This window comes from Haemorhous mexicanus, chromosome 4 (genome assembly GCF_027477595.1).
Source record: "Haemorhous mexicanus isolate bHaeMex1 chromosome 4, bHaeMex1.pri, whole genome shotgun sequence".
In the NCBI taxonomy this organism is placed as follows: Eukaryota; Metazoa; Chordata; class Aves; order Passeriformes; family Fringillidae; genus Haemorhous; species Haemorhous mexicanus.
In genome coordinates this window covers 40,636,145-40,659,193 of record NC_082344.1, presented here as the reverse complement: position 1 = coordinate 40,659,193, position 23,049 = coordinate 40,636,145, and the positions used below count along the sequence as shown (strand labels likewise).

Genomic DNA, 23,049 nt, shown 5'->3' with positions numbered 1-23,049 from the left:
ACCTTATCCCCCTCTACAACTGCCTAAAAGGGGGTTGTGGTGAGGTGGGGGTCAGTCTCTTCTCCTAGTGATAGAACGAGGGGAACTGGCCTCAACTTGCATTTCTGTCTGCTCCTTTATGACATTTCTGCTTTACATGAAGACATGGAGGTTATTTTTAAAAATGCAGATGTGATTGAGGGCAAGGAAGTAACAAGGGGAAAAACTGTATGCATGATTTGATATGGAAGCTAAGAAGGATAAAAATTTGGAATTTTGTGCATTCTCTTATTACTGATCTGAAGAGAAACTATTTAATAGTATTTTTCTTGGTCTTTACTGATAGCTCATTAGAAGGATGCACATGCTGCTGCAAATGCTTTATCAGCTTACTGTGTAGCCCAAGAGTCCCAACATCAGAATTCAAGGAACAACAACCATTAATTAGCAAAACCATGACCTTCTGTGTACTTACAGCAGACTTTTTAAATGAATACAAATTTCTTTATTCGGCAACTCAGAAATTTACTTTGGTTATGGTAGCAAAAAGCACTCACTTTGCAAAGCATATATACTTTGCATGTATATATGGTGTGTAGAAAAGAGAACATTGTTTCCAGAAGTGAAATCCTAGACTACAGCAATTGATTCTTTCCATTCCTTTAACTAATGGAGCTTTGCTGGCTACAGCTGGAATCCAGCAAAACAGTCAATAGCAAATCATTCTTTCTGAGCTTCCTGCTGTGAATGCGATTGGTGTTGGATTTAACACTGAGGCCTTGGATATATTTACAACAAAAACTGTTTTAATGCAATGTGGAAAACTAGGAAGGAGTACAATACCTACATAACAAACCTTTTCAGGTGTTTAGCAAGGACATAACATTATACTAGATCTAGCACTGTATTTAGTAGTAGTAATAATAAAATCAATTGTAGCTATTATAAGCTGAAGCATTACTGCAAGATTTTATAAATTCTTTAGCCTCAAGAAACAAAATGCAGCTGCTCACATTTCCTGGAGTTCCATTTCCTCTCTCACACTGACATTTCAGATGGATCAGAACTCCAGCAGAGCTCCAAACACTTTGATACAAACACTTTGATACTGTGTATGTCTAGCTTACTGTGGGACACAGCTTCAGTTACTGGTTGCATGTTCTGATTTTAATGCCTGATGAATGCTCGTGCACTTACTGAGCAAGGGTGGCAGCCAATTCACGTTGACTTCGCAGTGGGAATCCAGAAATGTCAGGACTTCTCCTCTAGCCAGCGAGGCTCCCAGCAGCCTGGTCCGAATGAGCCCTTCCCGTTTCTTGGTGCGCACAATCCTCACCTTGGCAAAGCGGACCATGTATTCCTCCAGCTTCTCTTTTAAATGTTCTAGAAAGAAGGGCAAAGAAATCATCAGCAGTGCCAGGCCTGGAGGAGCCAACAGAAGGACAGGTTGGTGTAAAACCTGCAATCTGCTTATTTACTTCCGTCCTTAGTCACTTCAGGTCCTCCAAACTCTGCCATAAATCCTCCTGAGATGGGTCAGAAAGTGCAAATATTCTCTCTTTTATCACACAGAGGAAGACACTGACACACTGCCACAGTTGTTGCTGGCAACCTGCCATCCACAATATACTGGCCAAAACAGCTGCAGGATATTCATCCATTCTCCGGCTCCTGCAGCCCAGGGCCACATCAACATTCTGGTGTGTCATTTTATGAACAGTGACCTTTCCAAGTCAGTTTCCTGTATCAGCTTATTGTGAGGAACTAAGCATGGAAATAAATTTAAGAAATAAAACTAGCACAATGAGGATGTTTTTGTAACGGGAAGGAAACAGACATGAAGAAAGGTCTTAATAGTTAGATACCAGTATGAAGCACACAGACAGTTGAGTTCCTAATAAAATTAGGCTGGAATGCAGAGTAGTTGGTAGGTTCTCTGATCTGCAGAATCTGGTTCTGTTTGTATCGCTAAACATCATCTTTGGGAGTATTTTTTCTTCTGACAAGAAATGCACACTAAGAATCACAAAAAAACCCAACAACAAAAAAATACCCTACAGTTTTGCCTCTTCCTAAATACATCTAAAACACAAGCCCTGATCTTTTGTCTTTGCTATAACAGCTCAGCTTGCCACTCGTTACTTTGGAAAAATACAATAATTTCATTCATCAGGGAAAAAGGGAGAGAAAAGCTTAGTCTCTAATAATTAAAACCGTTGACAAGCTACATTTAGTGGTGCTAAGGATTGCAAGGTAAGTCTCATGGAAATGGCTTTGTCAAGTTATACTCGTTTCTGATACCAGCTATTAATTCTTTGTACTTTTAGGGACAGCACAGGCCATGTTCCTGTTCTTACATCACTGCAAATTGCAAGGTGTTTGCTGTGGACTAGCCAAAAGGATTTAGCAGTATCCTGGAGTATATAATGCTGACATTGCCTTAAATACAAATTTAAGGCAATGAACAAACAAGTCACAGCACAGACAATACAGGATCTTGTGTAAAAATAAAATTAAGCTCCAGTGAAATAGAGCTCCCTCCACATGCTTATTTTCATCTTGCTTTTTTCCTGGCTGATAAACACATACAACTTTCCAAAGCTACCTGCAGATTTGGAAGAAGTAGAACACTGATGTGTACTTAGTGGAAGAGTACTTCATGGGATGGTCTTCTGTACTGAGGAATCCTGATGCACACTGGCACAGGAGAGGGACTGGGAACATCCCACTGCAATGATTACAGAACAGGTTGGGGCCTCTAGGAGCAGAAACTCAACATTCTGGAGACATCCTAAGTCAAGAGAGAGGTTTGTGCTCATTGTACTGCCTGGGAGAAGTATTAGGTCAAGGGAGGAAAGCCAAGTCTGAGACAATAACAAAAATAATGACATTCAGATAAATATAGAAAGTTTTTGTTTTCTGCTCTGTGGCTGACTGTAGAATACACATTTAAATTCCTAAATAAGAAGAAAAGAATTATTCCTTTTCCCACCCCATTTCACTATTTACACTCAATAAAATCCCAACAGTAACAATGTCAAGAGATGTTCAGTGTCTTGAATGGTGAGTTCTGTATGACCAATCATATTCACAGGACAAGGCCTGTGTGCTACTCTGACTCATTTTACCTACCAGCTACAATTCAGTTTTGTGACTGAACTGAGGTTTATTCAAGCCCTGGATCATTTTGTGCCCACAGGCAAAACTGTTTAAAGTGTATATTTATTGAACTGTTTTTCTGTTTTTATGAGCTCCATTGAGACTATTCCCACAGCACAGAAATATAGAAGAAGGGAAATAGACCTTAAAAACAAAGATACAAAGACCTTGCAGGTAATATAAGAAAGTCTGTTAGGGCTGTCAGTCTGGATTTTTTTCTCTATTGTAAATTGTATCATCTAATAGCCATGAAAAATGAAAATCCTCCAAAGTGACAGGTTATTACATATTTCTAAAGTAAATAAAATCAGTTAGGTACCATAGGTTTTGTTAGTCCATAGACACCAGAAATTTCCTGCAGTTCTCAAAGGTCACCCAACCCTTCTCCTTTTCCATCCACCAGTCTTCAGTTTGTTTGCACTGAACAGTGCATAGGAACCCAGCACCAAGAGCAAGACCACATTGCTTCACATTGCTCAGACAAGCACTAAAAAAAACCTGGGTTGCTCAGCCAGGACACACCTCTCCAACTCTGGAAGGAGCCACTAAATGCCTTGGCTATGGCACAAATCCCCCATCATCACCTGCCTACCCTCAGAGATGGGATCACTGGTGAGACTCTGGTTGGTCGGAGGAGCTGGCCAGCTACTACATAGCTCTGAATTTCATGATGTGTCAGACACAATTGCTTTTCTCCTCCCTGTTTTTAGGCAGTTTCCCTCTTTGTAGATGAAGGCAGCTACCAAGAAAGCACCTAATTGTTCTGATGGAGAGAAGCAGGACCAGAGAGCCTACCAATACCACAAACAATTTGGACAATCTGGTGCCTGCAGGCACACGAGTGTGGCCTTCACTAGCTGGGTGTCACAATGGTTAGGGCAAGGCCCTTACAGCAGGCAGTTTGAATATGGCCAGCACTGCTGTTTAAATGAACTAATACAAAAGCACCCTTTTCATGCATTCTGATCATTATCAACTGTCTTGAGGCAAATTAATTCACTGAAATTCAGTCTCATACAAAGGAATTAATTGCATTCTTTCCACATCTTTCAGTGAGCAAATTCTGAAAGCTGAGTGCCTATCTTCTCAGGAAAACACTTCAGGGAGAGATGATGTAAACTATCAAATTATGATACATTCTTTTCTGTTCTTATATCAATTGCTAAATAACAATAGAGTTGAATACTATGATTTGATTGTCATTAGTTGTACTGGAGCTTGAAATCTATTAAATTGATGGTAGTTCATACTGTTCTTTCATTGCTTTAGATTCCTTTCAAATTCAGGAAAAAGGTCTCTCAAATTTTAATTTTTTTTTCCTTTGGCTGAAATTATGTGGGAACAAACAAAAGCTCTGTACCACCTTCCTCCCTCTCTCTCAGATAGCTCTTCATGCATTTTAGACAGCACATCACCTGATTTGTGAAGAACTGCATTAAAACATCCAGCACACCTTTTGATGCCAGAATTACATATCCCAAAATTGTTTTCATCTATTCAATTAGTCCCATCACCAAATTATTTTATTATTTTCTCCTTGTTGCTAAGGAACAAGTCAAAAAAAAAAGCAGAAACACACAAATAAAATTTGCACATCTTTTTTACACAGAATTCTAAATGCATCCTCATTTAGACATATCTGGAAGTAGTAAGGAAGAAAACAAAAGTAATGACTTGTGAATTTTACAGAGCTTAGTTAGACAAGTGACATTAAAAGACCAGGTCTACATACAAACCAAAGTGTATGGATTACTAGAGAGACATAAGGTATCTACATTTTATAGACCAGTTATATCTTGGTAATATCCTAACAGTAAGTCACGACAGAATCAAATAGAGGCCTGCAAGAATACCTACTGTCTCTTTAGTTTTGAGATGTAGCAAGGAAGGTGGGAATTTATTTGGGAAAAAACTCTCAATAACTAAAATAACTATAAAAACATCACAAAGTATTTGAGTTCAATGACAAACTCCAACATGGTTATGAGAATGAAAATATCTTAAGGTGAAGGAAACAAATTCCCTTTTGGATCCATAAGTAAAGATTTTTTCAAACTTAAATCATTACGAAAGTGATCGCATACTCTAATTTATCCTACAAGGTCTTGAGGGACTATCTGTTTAAAATTTCACCAATCTCTAAAAGCAAAAATAAACACAGAGTAACAGCCAGAGACAGTAGAACAGTAGTAGTTTTAAAGAAAACTGTAGTATTTTCTACTATTTCTATAAATAGTAAAAACATATATTTCATTTTGAGCCACATTTTTTGATTAAAAAATAATATCAGTGTTTGTGATTACTAACAAATTTAGATTTTTAAAATCTTGTCTTTTGCCAAACCTATTAGAATAAATTTCCCCTTTTTACAGAACTCCATAAACTTCCCTCACAGAAGAGAACACCAAATATTTTATTTCCTACAGAACAACTGCATTTTCTCACTGATCCCAACCATTTTATTGCTAATACTATCTGAAGAAGAAGCATCTCACACACAAACTCTGTATGTTACACATATACATTCACAACTAAGCAAACTCAAGTAGACAAGTGAACATGCATGAATCAATGTTAGCACAAAACTGTAATTCTAGAGAAATTATTTAAAAGAAATTATAATGCAGTGTGTAAAATAGAAAGCAACCTGTAATAAAAAGACATTTAAATGTCCAGAGGACAGCACATTCTGCCCATTCATTACCAAAGGAAACTGTTTGAACAGATTTGCCATGACAATAGAACAGGGAGGTAGGATGGTTTAATTTCTATTCAGTAGTATTACATAAATTCCACTTTCAGAATTGGGCAGGACAGAGAAGCCAGTATTTAAATTCTACAGTAAGCTATAAATGGTACTTTTTGCATACAAAGAAGCCAAAGCCCCTTCCATTGGATATGGGAGCAAATATCTAATTCATAATTGAAAAGAAATTACATCATACTTTTCTTTCCAGTGCTAGTCAGATGAATCCCTGAAACGTAAGTTTGACACATGCCAGGCACCTGCCAGGGCAAGAGCTGGCACAAGGGTGACAAATAAAGAATAATGCATGGGCAGGCTGTTTACAGGCTGTCACTGCTCTGACAAGTGATGATAAAGGGAAGCATTATGTCTCTTCTAATGGCAGCCTGTAAACAAATTCTCCATTGTAATTGTTCTGTATAGGCCTCCTTTGTCTTCATTTAAGGTCTGGAGAAGTTTTCCTGAAATAATAGCAGAGACACAATTGCTTGGTCATAATAATTAAAGATCTACTCAAGCAGAATACCCATTTACTTAATTTGGTGCCCAGAAATAAATTGAAAACCAGGGTTCTGTCTCTGTCAGGTAAAAAACCATGTAGCAGTAAAAAGCAGAACTGAAATTCTTCTCTCATGTTGGAATGCATACAGAGAGTATTTCATTATCACATTAGTACCAATGTTACTGTGTGATAAGAAATATTCCTCCAGGGTTATTGAGAATGAGTCAGGCAGACTTAAAAGATTACAGGAAAGATAGAGCTGGTCTTCAGGAAGTGCTTGACTGCAGTATGGACCATGAAAAAGGAAGGAAAATACAAAGAAAATAAACCATTTTGTTAAGCCCCACTTCGGTCCAGCCAGGCAAGTCCACTCCAAATCTTTGCCTGTAACAGAGCCCTTCTCCACATCTGTAGCACCTCAAATTTCTGCTCAAAAGTACTAGCAATTTCTGTTAAGGATCACTGATCAGCAAATTATCAAATAATGAAGAGCAGCCACAGAGTCTGCCAAATGCCTGGATAAACAATTTTAACTAAATCTGTTTATGTCTAACCTGAATTGACTGAGATGTATGTAATTCCATGCTCTGGAATTCCCAACATGAACCATATGAAAATAGTCAAAAAAACCCCCTTACAGTAATAGAAAAAGTAGTATATTGGCCTCTCCAGTTATCTCAGCACAGGAATATGGGAGGAAGCAATGTGGCCATAGTAGTCCATAGTACAAACTATAGTAGTCTGTGGCCTTAGGTCAGTAAAACAATACACAAACAATTATTTCTCTTGGTGAAAATTAAAACAATAAAATGGCTATTTTGCCTTGCAACAGCCACAAGGCCAGCTTCTTTGAGGCCAGCTCAAGAAGATTTTTCTCTATCTTTTTTACTCTCTGGCCAGCAACAAAGAGCTTTGTGCCAATATGCACAGGCAAACCTGCCAGGACACTCATGCACCCTCCAAGGCTCTCATAGTGAGAAGAGCTCCATCACTTTATTATGTTCCTTTCTGCAAGATGGGATTATCTTTCCAGGTAAAATTAGCAAGGATATCCTCCTTTTGTTTCCTGAAGCCTTGAGCATATCTTTTTCCCAGAAGAGCTTAATCTTTTGATGACTGACTTAAGCTTGACAGAAAATACATAAAGGAAACTGAGTGGCCTATGGTTATTCAGTTATTCCTTGTTTTCTGCTGCAATTGACAAAATAGCCCTCTCCAGTGCATTGCCATTCTTTTTATTTTCACTGCCTGTATGTCTGTTACCATAAAACCAAATCAGTCTGAACAGAGAATACAAGGTGAGCCTATGAACTTCAGTACATCATATTCCTTTCTTCTAGTTTCCCTCTAAGTTTCTTATTTGCAGAATGTTGATTGGAAGTGCTGGTTAAACACGGAATGATTGCACAGTCTTTACCAGGTCAGCTGCCACTTTTCATAGCCAAGTCAAAGTCTACAAGAAGGACAAGGCCTCTGGTTATAACTCTGGGTAAACTAATCCACTACTGCAGTACTGTTCTTGTGAATAAGCCTTTTGTAAAGTCCAAACTGAATCTTCCAAGCTGCATCCTAGGGTTGGTGCCTCATACCATCTGCCAGTATCAGGAAGAATTTAGGTTTGTCATCTCTGCAATTCCCATTCCAGTTACTGTGGGCAGATGTTAGATCACCATTTAGCTACTGCTTTGCCAGACTAAACAAGCACAGGTTTATCAGCCTCTTCTCAAAGGTCACATACTTTTGGCTCATGACAGTCCTGCTGGTCCTCAGCTAGGATGACTCCAGCTGAAGTCCTTCCTGAACTGGAGAGCCCAAAATTGGATGCAGAATTATAGCTCTGTGCAGAACCAACAGTGTAAAAAGCAAAATTTAATTTTATCTGATTACTCTCATCCTAGCATAGCCCAATCCAGTTTACCTTCCTGGTGATACAAGGTGGGCACTTTCTCCTATTCACTTGCTCTCCACTACAACCTTTGCAAGTCCTTACATCACACCAGCTAGCCAGTTTGCATCTTCACTGGCACATGGAGTTATTCACCTGGGTGCAGAATCTATCACTCTTTGTTGAACTTAATGAAATTTCTTCTGCCCGATCCTTGAGCTTCCTATGTGTCAATTTAATGTGTCAATTCCTGTCTCTGTTTTTGTATCATACACATATTTGCTGAGGGCACACTGTCTCATCATGCAGGTTATCAGTGACTGACATTGACTTCAGTATTTACCTAAGCTCTTCTGCCAATTACCCTGACTAAGGAAATCTGGAGGAAGAATGGGGAAGTTTTCTGCTGAACAGATTTTAGCACGTAATCCATAACCATTCCAGACAACAAGGAGTTCCAGAAGCAGACAGGTAGGGTGGAAACTATTGGGTATGGTAAGTTTTGATAACAGCAATTGCCTAAGAGCCATCTTGTTTTAGCACTAGATAACCCATTCTTTCCAAACAGTTTTGCACACCTAAGACTCTGATCACGTGAGATCACCGTGTATTTATTGCTCATCTGGAAGTAGCACTGCTTACAGAGACACTTGTGCCAAACACTCAGAAACTTGTTTAGGCTGTGATGTTTGAGTTAACTGGCTTGAGTCAAGCTAAAATGTAATCTCTTTTTTTCTGATATTAATAATGAGTCACGATAAAATGCAGTTTCTTTTTCTGATGTTAATAACGACCTAAAGTCCTTGCATGATATGCTACAAGGCTGTGGAGAGTATCCTGAATGTGCAATCATTCTGTTCATTCCTTGCACTTCAATGACTATGAACTCCCAGACAGCACCCTCATTTTGATGTTCAATTTCAACTACAGCCTGTTAAAGTTGAAAGAATCTCCAAACTCCATCGTAAATGCACATTCTTTTGCCACAACCTGGAAAGGTCAGCATTACTAAGAGCAAGAAGCTGAACAGAGCAGATGAATACAGCTTGATTTCATCCAGGATAGACTTAAGGTAAACTTCTCTGAACAAATCTGTTTTGTTGCACATGGGCTTTCATATAGTCATGAAAGCAGTGTCGGGGACTGCAGAATTTGTGAGGCAAGCTGGATTTGCTGACACTTCTCCAACTATAGAGACATTCAATAGAGACATGCAGAGATCCTGGAACTCCTTTGTTCCACTTCCCTGAGCCCAGATAATTGTGACTTACCAGTCATTCTGTCACCAGCAGAGAAGTGCCTTTGTCAACAAGATGAGTGTTCAGATAATTGAACACCTAGATATGAGGTGTGGTGACTGCTTACACAGATGTCACAGAAGCATCATTAAACTCTTGAGGTCCTTTTTCATTCAGGTTTTTGAACAGGAAAAGAAGTGAAACATTTCATTTTTAGGTTGCAGTAATGCAGCACAGAACATCAAACCACCTCATAAGCACCTAAGGCTGGCTTGATAGCTGGTTGGTAATACTGACACAGCTCCAAGTTTTCCTTCCTTATAAGGAAAAAATGGAAGATTTTTTAAATGGATTTATTCCAACTGCCAATTGTATGTGGTAGCTCTTGAAACTTTCAATGGCATTGTAGTATGGTAGCATGTCTTTCCTACAGCTGACAGCAACCTCCTTCATTTGCAGAACATTTTGCCCCCTGGAACTGCTTTACCACAAGAGCAGCATGGCTAATGGAATAAACTTCAACCAAACTGGGAAGAATTTCTTCATATAGGTCACTCTCTGAACACAATTATGTAGCACAGACCTGTCAAAAGAGTGACCTTGCTGCATTAAAATTTGATTATTTTTAACAGGTCTGTTTACTACAGAGGTATTTATACAGTAACTCGTCCCCAAGGGAAGTATATTGTGAGGCTTCTTCCAGGTTGCAAGGCCAATTAGAAGGTTATTTGGAAGTGAATCCGTGGAAGATAAACTTTCCTTGAGATCAATACATTACTCACACATGCTATCCTCTTTCTTTCACAGTCACAATTTTGCATCCTGACAATATTGATTCTTAAAAATCGTAAATGATGACCTGTCAAGCAGCACTTACTTCTGTAATGTATTTTTAACACTGCAAACAGCCTTGTAGATTGTGAGACCTGTATTTAGACTGACATTTTCTCTGTTTTGCCTAAAACTATCTTTGACATACTTTCAGTTCTTCCTCCAAAACACATCACTAACTTTTGCAAGGTGCTGTCTCCAGGGAGCAGTTTTCTCTCATTGTGCTCTTTTTAACCTCTCAAATGCCAAGGACAGTTTGTATTGGAGAACTGGTAAAACACCACTGTGAGGATGGCACTGACCTTGTATTTGCAGAGGACAGTAACACTGGTCCTTGGAAGCCCTGGAAATAGGAGTCACAGAACACAGGCAATCACATAATTACTTTTTAAGTGGCATCAGATTCTGGTACAGCTCCCTACATGGAACACTTCCCAGAGTAATTCTACTGACATTCTAAAGTGCTGCAAACCTCAGGCTTGACTAACCTGAAGGTATTGGAATATGGCCATCTACTCACAGAATCTTTGAATAACCTCCAGGCTAACTGAAAGCGCTGTACTTCTGTAGTTCTTTTCCATTCTATGTGCTAGCTATCACAGGCTGGTCAGATCCTAAATAGAGCTTGAGGTGAGTCCTTTCCTCAAGAATTCAGTGATGTTTTTTCCCGAGTGCACAGGACTTATGATGTAAATAAGAGAAGCCCTTGAAATATACTTTGAAACTCAGATTTCAAAACACAAAAGACATAATGGGCAATATTTTATTTATTATCTTTGAAATGTGATATTATATCAAGAATACAGTAAAGTTGTCTTCCAACTTTTGTATCGATATTTTTGTTTTTAAAAATGCCCTCTCTGACAGAGGAACTGGAGTTCTGAGGTACCAAATCTTTCCTGTGGAGTGATGAATTTACCTATGCTCTGCAGAGTGCAACAGGATAAAACGTGTAGATGCACAATGAGGTTTTTCTGACCTACTGAAAGAGGCCTAAAATTCCTAGCAGTGCAAATGCTAGAAGCGTGGAGCCATAGACTTCTAATTATCCTTCATATCTCCTGAATTCTATCTCCTATAACAAAGCACCTGGTAATACTTGACTTTTTTACAGGTGGAATGCAGACCTTTATAAGATCCAGGTACACTTATTGATGAAGCAAGTATCCAGTTCCTCCTCTCAATTGCTGCATTTCATCATCCAAACATTTTCTTCTCGCAGCTGTTATTTCAAGAGTTTTTCCTTTTTCAATTTTGTCCAGAGTGGAAATACAACTCTTCTTCTGATACTTTGAAATGAAAAAGTTTCTGGTTTTTACCAAGTTACAACTGTAGTTCTCAAAACTGTTTCAATCATTTAACTGTAGAAGTTAGCCCTGTTAGTTGCATAACCTTTGCACTCACTGCTATGTCGAGAAGCACAGTGAAAGAAGATGGAGTTATTATTGCTGAAGAGGTTTTCAGAAAGCTGCAGTTCATGGAAATTCTCTGACAACCTACTGGCAAATAAAAGCAATCAATTTAAGTAATGTTTTTTAGATTAGGTCAGGTACCTTGTTTACCCCATTTCATTATTTGAGACAAGCAGTTTGCTTCCAAAATTAGGTCTATTGAAATCTTATAGTGAAAGAGTGGTTTAGGTTACATACTTTGAAGAATGAGAATTAATTATCAAAAAGGAAATCATTCTCTGTTCACAGACTATCTGCTATGATGATGTTCCTCTACATAATGAGGCAAATACTGATGCATAATTAGGCATCTTCTAACACCAGTGTGAGCTATTAATCAAACAAGAACACCATGTTTTATCATGGATATAGGATCTGCTTTTCACTTTTTATTTAAAACAAGAAAAAGAATAAATAAATGAGCTGTTACATAAATCAAGCTTTGGAAAGGGAGACATTGAGTTTTTTCTTTTCTTTGTTATGTTTTTCTCCCTTTGTTTTAAACGTTGAACCGACCTGTCTTTTCCTATCTCTCTCAGTTGTCACAACTGTTCTGCAGGATCACTAATGCTCTTCACATTCTCTTTAGTCTGGCAGGTTGCCTCATTAAGGCTAAGAAAGAGAAAGACATACTGAATATTAAATGAATATCTAAGACCTAAAGGTTAACTAATTAAATAAATAAATATTATATGGAATATTAACTAGTAGATCCAAGCTCCAGGCAGCTTTCATACAATAACAAAGGGATTAGGCTCAGACTACGCCCATGCATTTCTATACATCCTATTTTGAATACTCCTCCACCACTTTCCCTCACCCAAACAGCTGCCTGTCCTGCAGCACCAAAAGACAAAGGATAGAGCCTAGTATTTTTTACTTTACATGGCAACAAAGTTTATGGTAATATAGTAAACTGTGGGTACAAGGAATAAGGATGGCATGGACTGTTCTTAATCTCTCTGGAAAACAGAGCTTTAGGGTTGTTTCATCTTCCCATAGACAGCCACATGAATCTAGATTCAAACACAAGGCTTTGTGCATCTGGCTATACATTTTACTAGTATAAACACAGCATTGTCCTAGTGATCTTTTCATATCTTTCATAAGTAAGGGATTAATGGACTAGCCAGTATCAAGTGAGAAATAAATCATTGCCATGAACATGCTTTGCTCTTAGAAAGTGTAAAGCTATTTAAAAACTGGAATGGTTATGTCTGCTTTATAGCATTTTCCTGATCCTTAAAGATGGACAAAATGCTGTAATTCTGAACACAACTGTCACACCTTTATTACTGTAAAAAACCTGCAGATTATGGATTTAATAGAGCACATCACCTTTGTATTTCATATTTCCTTGACATATAAAAATTTACCCTTTAAATCTACAACAGAAATACCTTAATTTAAGAAATATCTGAATAGGAAAACAAAAGATTGTATCATTTTCATTTTACAGCACTTTTTACTGAGTATTCAGTAGACTGTAGTTATCTTGATTGATCCAAGAAGTTCCACAGGTGCTAACCAGAATTATATGAATCTTCCCCTCATCACCACCTTTTCAATGAACTGGAGTGTAGTTCACACACTGTGTGTCACACTTCTCCCCAGTTTTGTGCTGGCGTGAGGTTTCCCACCTTTAGCAGACCAAGGTTTTGTTTTTTAAAAAAAGGTGTAACAAAAGGAGTGGGAAAGTTACTGCCATTCCCTGTAAACTTTTTAAAAAAATCTATGTATCCTCTGCACAGTTGAAAACCAGCCATGTGAAGATTTACTGTTGCAAGCAAGCTAAGTGCAATGCAAAAATAAATCAGGGCAAAAAATATTCTCCTTGGAAAAACTTTTCATCGTGTGAGTCACATTTCAAGATATCTACTGTGCTACCTACAGATAACCTCCTCCAGCTACTCAGATTTACACAAGCAGCAGGATCTTTCCAAAAACCCTCTTACTCATCTCCATGGCAGCTCCAGCAAGGGCTTTCCTAAGAAAAACACGTGTATTTTTGCATTTAGCTGTAGTTTGATCTGTAGAGTTGGTAGGTTTTTCCCATGGAAATATTGCAACCACATATCTCTTTTTTTCAGGTTTTGTATCAATTTTTGTAAGTTATTACCTAAGATTTGTTTCTTTTCTGCTTCTTGTGAGGGCATAGCTTAGACCCAAGTAGAACAATTAGGAAACAAATGGAATAGGTACAGGCAAAAGCACAGACAAGCAAACAGAGAAACTGCCACCATTGACCCATGTACCACTTTTGTAACTGTTCTCACATAGTGAATCTTTTACAAATTATTGAAAAATTGAGAAAAAATGGAATTTGACTAAATTTTCTGTTTTCTTAAGACATTCCTAGATCTATTTATCATTATCTGGAGTGGTTGATGCTTATCAGACTCTGGAATCTAAACTGTGATAGCACTTAAACACCAAGAAATGTGTTTAGCTTAATTTTAAAGCTACGTGAGAGCTGGAGCTCTGAATTCTTTCTAGAGTAATGTTTCTGTGTTCAAATTTTCTTAGAAGCAGCTGAAAGGAAGCAAGAGCAACAGAAAAATAACAGAGGAGTTAATAAAACTTACAGTGGGCAAAGCTGAATACAGGAGCACTATTAAACCCAAAACATCAGTTACCACATCAGTAAAAGGTAAAATAAAAACAGCTACCAATATTCTGATATGGATATTACTTCTATGCACACCACACTATCATTCTGCTGTAGGGCTGGGCTTTTAGTTCTGCTGCAAAGAGCACACTGTATTTTAGCAGTGCATCCTGTAATTTGGTTCACTTTGCAGCTTGGAGCCAAAGGGGAAATGCTTAAAACTCAGACAAAAGAACCCAAATTCCAAAAGAACAGCTGGAGATGTTCAGAAGAAGGATACAGGCTACCAGCTTTCTTTCACTGACACACGTTCATGTTGCCATGAGGAAATTCTCTCTAGGATAACTTCCTTAACAGGAAATTTCCCTTGGTATGAAGGTGATGTGCTTCATTTATTAAGATTACCAGACAACTTTTTTAAAGCAAGAGTTTTACACAAGTGAAAATTTCAGTCCCAAGGGAATTAAGGACTGAAGGACTCATTTATCTTGTAGTTCTCTGGACCACTCAGTGTGCCATGGCCAAGCACTAGCAATAGTGCTTTGGTGCTTTTTTATAAACCTCAGTTTTTATTAAAAAAAAAATTAAACACATCAGGACATGGGACTTGTGCTGTGTCTTGAACTTATTTTATCTTGATTTCCTGTATCTGTAAAATACTTAAGTAACATAGACCATACCTGCAACTTGCTTAAAGAGCTGATGATTATTGTCAAGCTTGCCCTAGCTCCAATTCCACAGTTACTGGTGAGAAATTTGCCGCTGCTTATTCTGTGTCCCTAAGCTTTACTTAGACTATCTGGTTTTTTTTCTGTTTTGTTTAGCTGTGTGTAGCTTCATGGTTCTCTCCCTAAAAGGAAATCACAGCATCTACAGGGAAGGATTAAAGAACCTAATAAATTAGGCCTGGGAGGAAAAAACCCTCATCCCCTACTTTGTACTCCTGATGGCAAAACTCAACTCAGTGGAGCAACACATAAGGGGGGTGAGCACATCACCAGAGAAAAGGATAGATAATAAGATGCTGGCTTAAAACTACTTCAGTAGCATCATTAATAACAACAAGGAATAATTAGATAATTTACATAAGTGTAAATACAGTTTAAATTGCACCAAGTTAACTAACTGTGATGTCTTGATTAGGCAATTAAAGCATTAGATCAACAGTACATTTTAATTCTTGGATATAAATGTGTGCTTGTTAATTTAGCAGAATTGTATATAAATTGTATACAAAGCAGCACGCTTACACTCTGATTTTAGAAGGATCTCACAGAATGTGAGAACATCAAAAATACTTCGGTTTTCTTTGAACATGTCCTAGAAACTTCTTATAATATCTTGTTTCAATAACCCTACTGTGTGTTTCGTTTAGCAACTACTCCAGCAAAACTCTGCAGAATACCTTGAAAGCAACTAAGTCAGCAAGGCCAGCATTTCATCTATTCGTCAATGTCAATATTGTTTTTACTTTTAAGGCCCTTTGCAGCCTCCAAACACCAGAGCTATCTGTTTCATCAGACAACAGTTTACCAGGGGACTTAGGGCTTGTTAATGTAAGATTCAGTACCTGCCATAAGACTGAGGAAGCTTTACACACACAAGCGATTGCTTTATGCATTTATCAAATTTATGAAAATGCACTTTGTTTTAAGCCAAGATATTCTGAAAAGGACTTCCATATAATGCACATAATTTGTGAACTATACAGGGAAAACGTCAGCATATACAAAAGAACAGGGGGTAGATATAAAAATATAAAGCCATCTCCACATTTGATGGCTCAGATGAGCTTCACTAAACCTCAGCTAGCCAGGTACAAACTCTGACAGCTGCTGCTCACCAGGGCTGCTAAAGTACTGTGGGACCCCAGCTGAGTCCCTGTCTCATCTCACTGGATCTCATTTCAGGGGAGTGTGAAGGGCTCAAGGAGGAGCTTTAAGAACTGCTGGTGTGGCAGGGAAATTTCTGACTGCAGTGAGCCAGTGCAGCCTGAGGACTGCACAGGGCAGCACAAAGTCTTTAAGGCATTGCCCCCAGGTAGCAATACAGACATTCTGCCTGTGTGTGGATACACATGAGGACAGGAGCTGACAGCAGATGGGAAACTCACTCTCTGTGAAGCTCCCGGTCACTGAGGACTGGTCAGACAACAAAAGTGAACAAATTGCCATCTCAGGTGGTTAAAGCAGAGAACAAATACTTCAACTCAAACTCAGGGCTATTTATTTGGTAGGAGCCAATTTAATACCAAGACTGACTTTTTCTAAGTATTTCTGTTCATTTTGGAGTTTTCACCAAACTAATTGTTAGGCTACAGACATTTTCATTTCTTGTTTCAGTGAAGCCAAATTTGCTTGTTTTTCCCTAACTTCACCCAAGTTTTGAACATATCTGTAGAGAATAACTGAAACTCTGAATCTATTGTATGCTTCTGATTAATTCAGTCCTGTTTCTTTTCTATAGGTTTCACTTTTTTTCATAGTCTCTCTTCCTGAGTAGAGATTGATTGATTGCAAAAAAAATGGAGAGGGAATTGAAATTTAGTTACCTATGTATTCATACATAGCCACACACTCTACATTATTGCTACTATAGACATGTTTATATGAAATTAAAGAAAAAAATTTAGACTTCAAGCACTGTTTTAGGGAAAAAGACAGACAACACTTGTTATTTTTCATTATGATAAGCTAAAATTAATTTCCTTTTCATATTTCTGAGTGAAAAGGTGATTGCCTTAGTAAAAGCAAAGAATGGTTACTATCTGTATCTTTGTGAAACACTTAGTTATTCAGCACTGAAATAACATCGTGTATTTCATGTCATGTAAGGCTTACTAAAGTGCCAAAACTAAAAAGACTCTCTAGAACTTTTTTTACCTTTTAATATTTCATAGCACTGCCACATGCACTTTTAAACACCCAATTAATTTTTATGAACATTCTGATTTTTTTCTGAAAACAAACCCAATGTGAATATATGTCGTTTTAAAAATGGTTACCTTGTACTGAATTTCTCCTGGAAAACTTCAGCTAATACAGCAAAGCACAAATAGTCATCTGATTCACAGTATAATTTCTCTCAGATTTTTCTGTCATCAGTCATGAAAATTCTGTGTAAAGAATGACTAGTTTGTTTTCTCTGTGTTCTACATCCCAATTTGAAACAATACAGCATATCACCAATCATATATAAATGTGTCTAGGCATTGGATTTTTTTTTAAATTTTTTTTCTACATCACTGATCTATTTCCTCAGTTTTCATGTCATTTTAATAACTTGCCTGCTACGTGGTTGCTGCATTTTCCCCTGTAACTGTCACAGGAACACCTCTTGAATCTAACCTTTCTGCAGGACAGGGTACAGCTGGAAAACTGTGACTGCTGTTACCACAGATCAACGCTTGCAGGAAGCCTGGAATGGTATGCCCTGTGGCAGCAATTCAATTACTGCCTTTTAGAACTGAAAAATTTCTCCCCAAGTATAATCGAGATCCTATAAATGTTCCTGCTGAGGGAAAACTGCAAAGACTGCTTTCAAAAAGACCTCACTGAAAGATTCATGTTCTTTTTACTTTGCACAATTCATCTGTGCAAGGATAAGTTATGGAGATATGCTTTAGCAACAATTCCTCACATTAAAACCTTCAGACAGCTATGAATTGCACACATTAGGCAGGAAGATTTTTCTACATAATGTAAAATTTTCCCAGTTCAGCCACATGTTGCAGAGCACTAGGAAAAGAGCTGCCATTTATTTAATCTCTAAACATCCCTCTGCCATTTTATCTGAAGTGAGAAGAATTAATGGTAGTCATTCAGGTGCTTTTAGAAAAGTTTCACTGCTTACATTTGTGAGTCCTCATTAAAAAATATGGCTAAACTAAATGCAGAAAATCCTTTAACAAGAAATAACCATGTCAGATAAACTAATTTTTAAGTAATGGCCAGAATCCTAAAGCTCTTCAAGCATTGAGCAGTCCTTGGTAACAATGAGAGATAAGTACTTAAATACTTTTAAAATTTGCATTAGTAACAAAAAAAGCGTAAGAGGTAAAAATGTTCTGACCTCACTTCCTGCTATTTTTCTTCAGGAAGTTCATTTGTAAAAGCTACCTGAAAAATTGAATGGTATATAATTAGTGAGCAGTATTTATCACTGTGCAATGGCTTAAAACCAGGGCATGAGTACTGACCGACCAAAGCACAGCAACTCAGATAAGGAGGAAAGTGGTGAGCAAACTCAGAAGTCTGAGTATTGCTATTAATTTGATTGCATTATGACATTCTGAATCATCTATCCTTTAGAATTATCTTCCTTTACAGACAAAATATTTTGGTCATTGGTAGTTACTAAAAATCTCATGTTCCTTCACATGCAAACGTTTTGCAGGCTTTTTAACTGCTTTGTAGATAACAAGTAGAAATGAAGGGTGCACACCCACAGCTTCAGGCAGATGAAGACCATGAGAGCATACTACTGTCAGAAATGTTCAGCATGTTCAGAAAAGGCTTTGCAATTTTTCAAGTAAGTTTGCAAATGTTACTGGATAATACAAGCCAGTAATACTAATGTTATGGAAGAAGTTCATCACTGGCAAAACATACAAAAAAATAAGCAATCTATGATCTTCACAGATCTCAAAAGAAGAATGTTAATCTGCACATCCCAAGCAAAATCTCAGAAGATTCTTTTCATTAGAAGTGATAATTATCACTTCATGACTCATGACATTCAGAATTTATCATCAGCTTCCAAGCTAGCTGCATGTGTTATTGAAATTATTATCACTCTGACTGACACCATGGAAATCTTTCTCTGGAACTGTTTACAGATTGTTAAGATACCAGCCAGTAAATCATATTTTGTTGGCACTTAGTCAGTGGCAAAAACAGGGGGAAAGAGGTAGAAAATTACCAGAAATATTTCTTTTTTCTCTGGCTTACCATAACCAAGTTGTGGTGACCGAAAACTATTCAGCAAGTTTTGGGAAAAATGTCAAGAAAATAGCACATAGCTGCATTTCATATGCTATCACAGAAAGGATGTTTTTATAGCCTCTGACATTTAAAGTGCAGCACTAAACATTTTCCCTCTGCTTTAGCACTCCTTACTGTTAAACTAAAATTACATGTACATATTGAAAAAATTCTTTGGTCAGAAGTAAGTGTACTGAAAGAAGAGTACTTTAAGCAAAGTTGTCTCAATATCTGCACAAATTAACTATCCGATCCAACAGCTTTAACTCTGACAAAGTTCCTACAGATGCATCTAATGGAGTACAAGGCAATTTAAGTAGAAAAATGACTTTTTGTCACTAGGCACTATTAGACTTGAAAAACCAGTAAGTTCTTCAGGCCAATTTAGCCTTAGTAGAGTAATTACCATGTTATTACCATGAGCATTTGTGGCTCACTGATACTCAGCTTGCTGAAAGTCAGATTGTGGGGGGGACAGATCCAATTCTAGTCTATCCCTCCCTCTTCTCATTCTGAACCAGCCTTCTGCAGCCCCTACCTGGGTAGGTGGAAACCAGAGCCCAGAGAGCAGCAATTACATGATCAGGCAGTAAAATCAGGATAAAGTCAGCCATGCACTCATATCTTTATGAGTCTAAGGATGCTTGGAGCTCTGAAATCTATTTGACCCTGGCTGGCTGTGAAGGCTGAATACAAGATCATACCAAGTCTAGCAGATGAAACTAGTTTTAACTAATAAAAATTCCAGTGGTTATTATTTCTGAACATTGGTCCATGAAGAATTCTAAATATCAATAAGAATTTGAATTTTGCATTTCTCATGCTGGGAGAAACAAGTAAACAAATAAAGTAGTACTCCAAGTCTGAACTGGACTAATCTTAATGAACATAGAATCTGTTTCCCTATATGACAGTTTAGATTTGTTTTCCAAATTACTGATGTGCATTGATGAAAACTTGTGAGTCTGATGACTTGAGGCACAACCTTCACTCTGATATTATGCCTTATGCATTAGGAAGTCACTTCAGGAAAAATGGATCAGAATAAGAAAAAAAGAAGTGAAATAAGAATAAATCTTGGCACTGATACAGTGCATATAACAAATGGATTTAAAACAGACGCCTTACCCATTAAAAATTCCATCATGATGCAGCTATTTAAGCACTGACACAATAGGTATTTATTCACTGTAGGCCCAAATACTAACTTATCTAAGAATTTGATTGTACAAAACCTTCTTTGCTATGTAAGGCTCTTTTGGGTGTGATTTGTAGCTCACTTCAGCCCAAGTCTTCTAAGTTTTCTACAGAGACTCACTTTTTTCCTCCCCCTCCTCCCTATATATTTAGTTCCATAATGAAATATTTCCCTGTCCACATTTGCAAAACTAGACCAGTTTGTGGACTGAACAAGTGGAGTTCAAAACTTCAGTCATGATATGGGTCTGAAAGGGGAAGACTTAGACCCTAGAGGACAGAGATCTATAATGTTTGAGCTGGATATAGGAAAAGAAAATGCTGAGAATGATGGTAATACAGGACAATGATTATAATGGTGCTTATAATGAACATAATTTTTCACACACTCAGTAATAATAGCAGAAGTTACTAATCATTTCAGGGAATACTACATTTATCCCCTCCGCAATCCCTTGCATTGAGTAAAAATGCCCAAACCATACAACATTCAAAGTCTGAAAAATGTTTTAGGTAGCTTGCACACATCATACATGGCATACACAGAATTGGGAATGTGTGAACTAGAAGTTTTAGTCGCACATTAACTTGGGATTCACGTAAAGTTTGGTGATTTTCTCTCGCTAATTTAAACCTTTACACTTCTCATCATAGTTGCACTCTGTGCTGTACACCTCATACAAATATCCACACAGTAATTTTAATATCAGAACATTAAAATTCATGTCCAACTACACCTAACAATGACTTATGAGGGATTAATAAATTGTTTGCTTACAAGAAAGAATATATGAAACATCTTCCATTACCACAATACTTGGAAAATCTGGTGGGATTCTGCAGGCTCGTCTATGTTGAGACAACCATGAAAAGACTTAATGCAGCAAATATTTATGTTTAGTCTTTGCTTTAGTAATCTGGACAGTCTTTGGTAAATGGGACCTCATTGTTTAAATAAACAATAAAAAGTTAAAATGGTTTTATTAGGCTTACAGTCAGCGATAAAACTAAGAAAACAAAAATCAAACCCAGAGTTAAGCTTTCAGAGATATTCTTTAAACATTCTTACTCAAGCTACCTGGAGAATTTAATAGTCTCCTGCTCAGGTGAGTGATCAGGTTACAGGCTGATGTGATGGACACTCGAGTCACATATTGATTGAATGTCATGAAAAATCAATTCTGAGAAGCTCTCTCAGTATATTTATACAATAATAGGAAATTCATAATATGTAGCACACACAATGTCAGAAACTATTAATACTATTCCAAAATAACAGAAATGTAGGTTAATTTCTAATTCATGAGAAGAAGACTCCTGTGAAGATGAGAGTTTCACCAAGTTCCTACCAACCATTACTTTATGTCAAGGCAGGTGTCTAAAAATATGAGATTTAAAGGACATGAGATAAAACCCAAAAACAAGAGAGAGGAAGAAAATTATTAAAGCTGTTGTTGTTGGTAGTTTCCTTTCTTTTTACTCTGTGTAAATTATTTTAAATAGCACAGAGGTAATTTAGTTACCTAATGTCACTCATGGCAAGAGAATCTCTGATTCTTTAGGAAAATTATGTTTACATGAGAGTTTCCAAAATCAGTGTTATGTAACTGTGACAGTCAAAGAGTACAGGGGAAAGAGGAAGAGGTTTGCAGTATAGATCACATCTTTCATTAAAGCAGGTGATATGAAAAATACAGCTTTTTTTCAATTAGGTCATCAGGTCTACACAGAAGATGTTACATAAATAAAATACATATCAATAAGACATAATCTCACTTTAAGGAAGTGAGCAGGATGAATTCAAGCTAGCAGTCTATAATTTGAAGTGATATATGTTCAGGGCATTTAGCAACACATACTTGCAAAAAAATACCCTCCTAGGTTTTAAAGATATCAAAACAGTGTATTTTTAATTTCTTATGTAACATAGTCCTGAAGTGACCTAGAGAAGATAACTCATAATTCTTGTATTTAAACAAGGTAATGCTTTCCTCACACTTTGAAAAAAATAGAAAAATAATGAAGAGAAATTCAGCGCTTGCTAAATCACAATAGCTCAAACATTTATAGGTGTGAAAGACTTTGAAATATTGCTGTGAATAATTTCAGCAGCAAACAAAAATATCAAGGATTGAATATGGACCTATTAGATTAAAAGATCTTTTGCTACCAATGTTAGCAAAGGGAAGTTCCATCCCTGAGTAAGATAAAAGAAATAGAAATATGGTGAAGAAAACCAGTCTTTGAACAGATTGTGGGTGATCCAAGTTTATGAGCAATCTGCTATAGACATTGGGTTAGCAATATTTTACAGACAAAATAAACACGGTGCAAATTTGTTTCAAGGATGGTTGTAAACCTCACAGTGAAGACAAAGAACACAATTACTACTTGATACAGCCAGCTCCCAAGAAGGAACTGTTCTCTTGTAGTTACAAAAACACTGATGCCCTTTCTTCCGTAATTTTGAG

At 37.3% G+C, this 23,049-nt stretch overlaps 1 protein-coding gene across 1 annotated transcript in view; it reads right to left on the bottom strand.

Annotated features, from left to right (window-relative positions):
* The window catches only part of GALNTL6 (polypeptide N-acetylgalactosaminyltransferase like 6), a 377,013-nt gene that overhangs the window by 75,632 nt on the left and 278,332 nt on the right, over positions 1–23,049 (bottom strand). Inside the window, exon 5 of the mRNA XM_059845667.1 lies at positions 1,177–1,362. Within this exon, the coding sequence (XP_059701650.1) occupies positions 1,177–1,362 (186 nt within the window). The remainder of the gene's footprint in view (positions 1–1,176; positions 1,363–23,049) is intronic.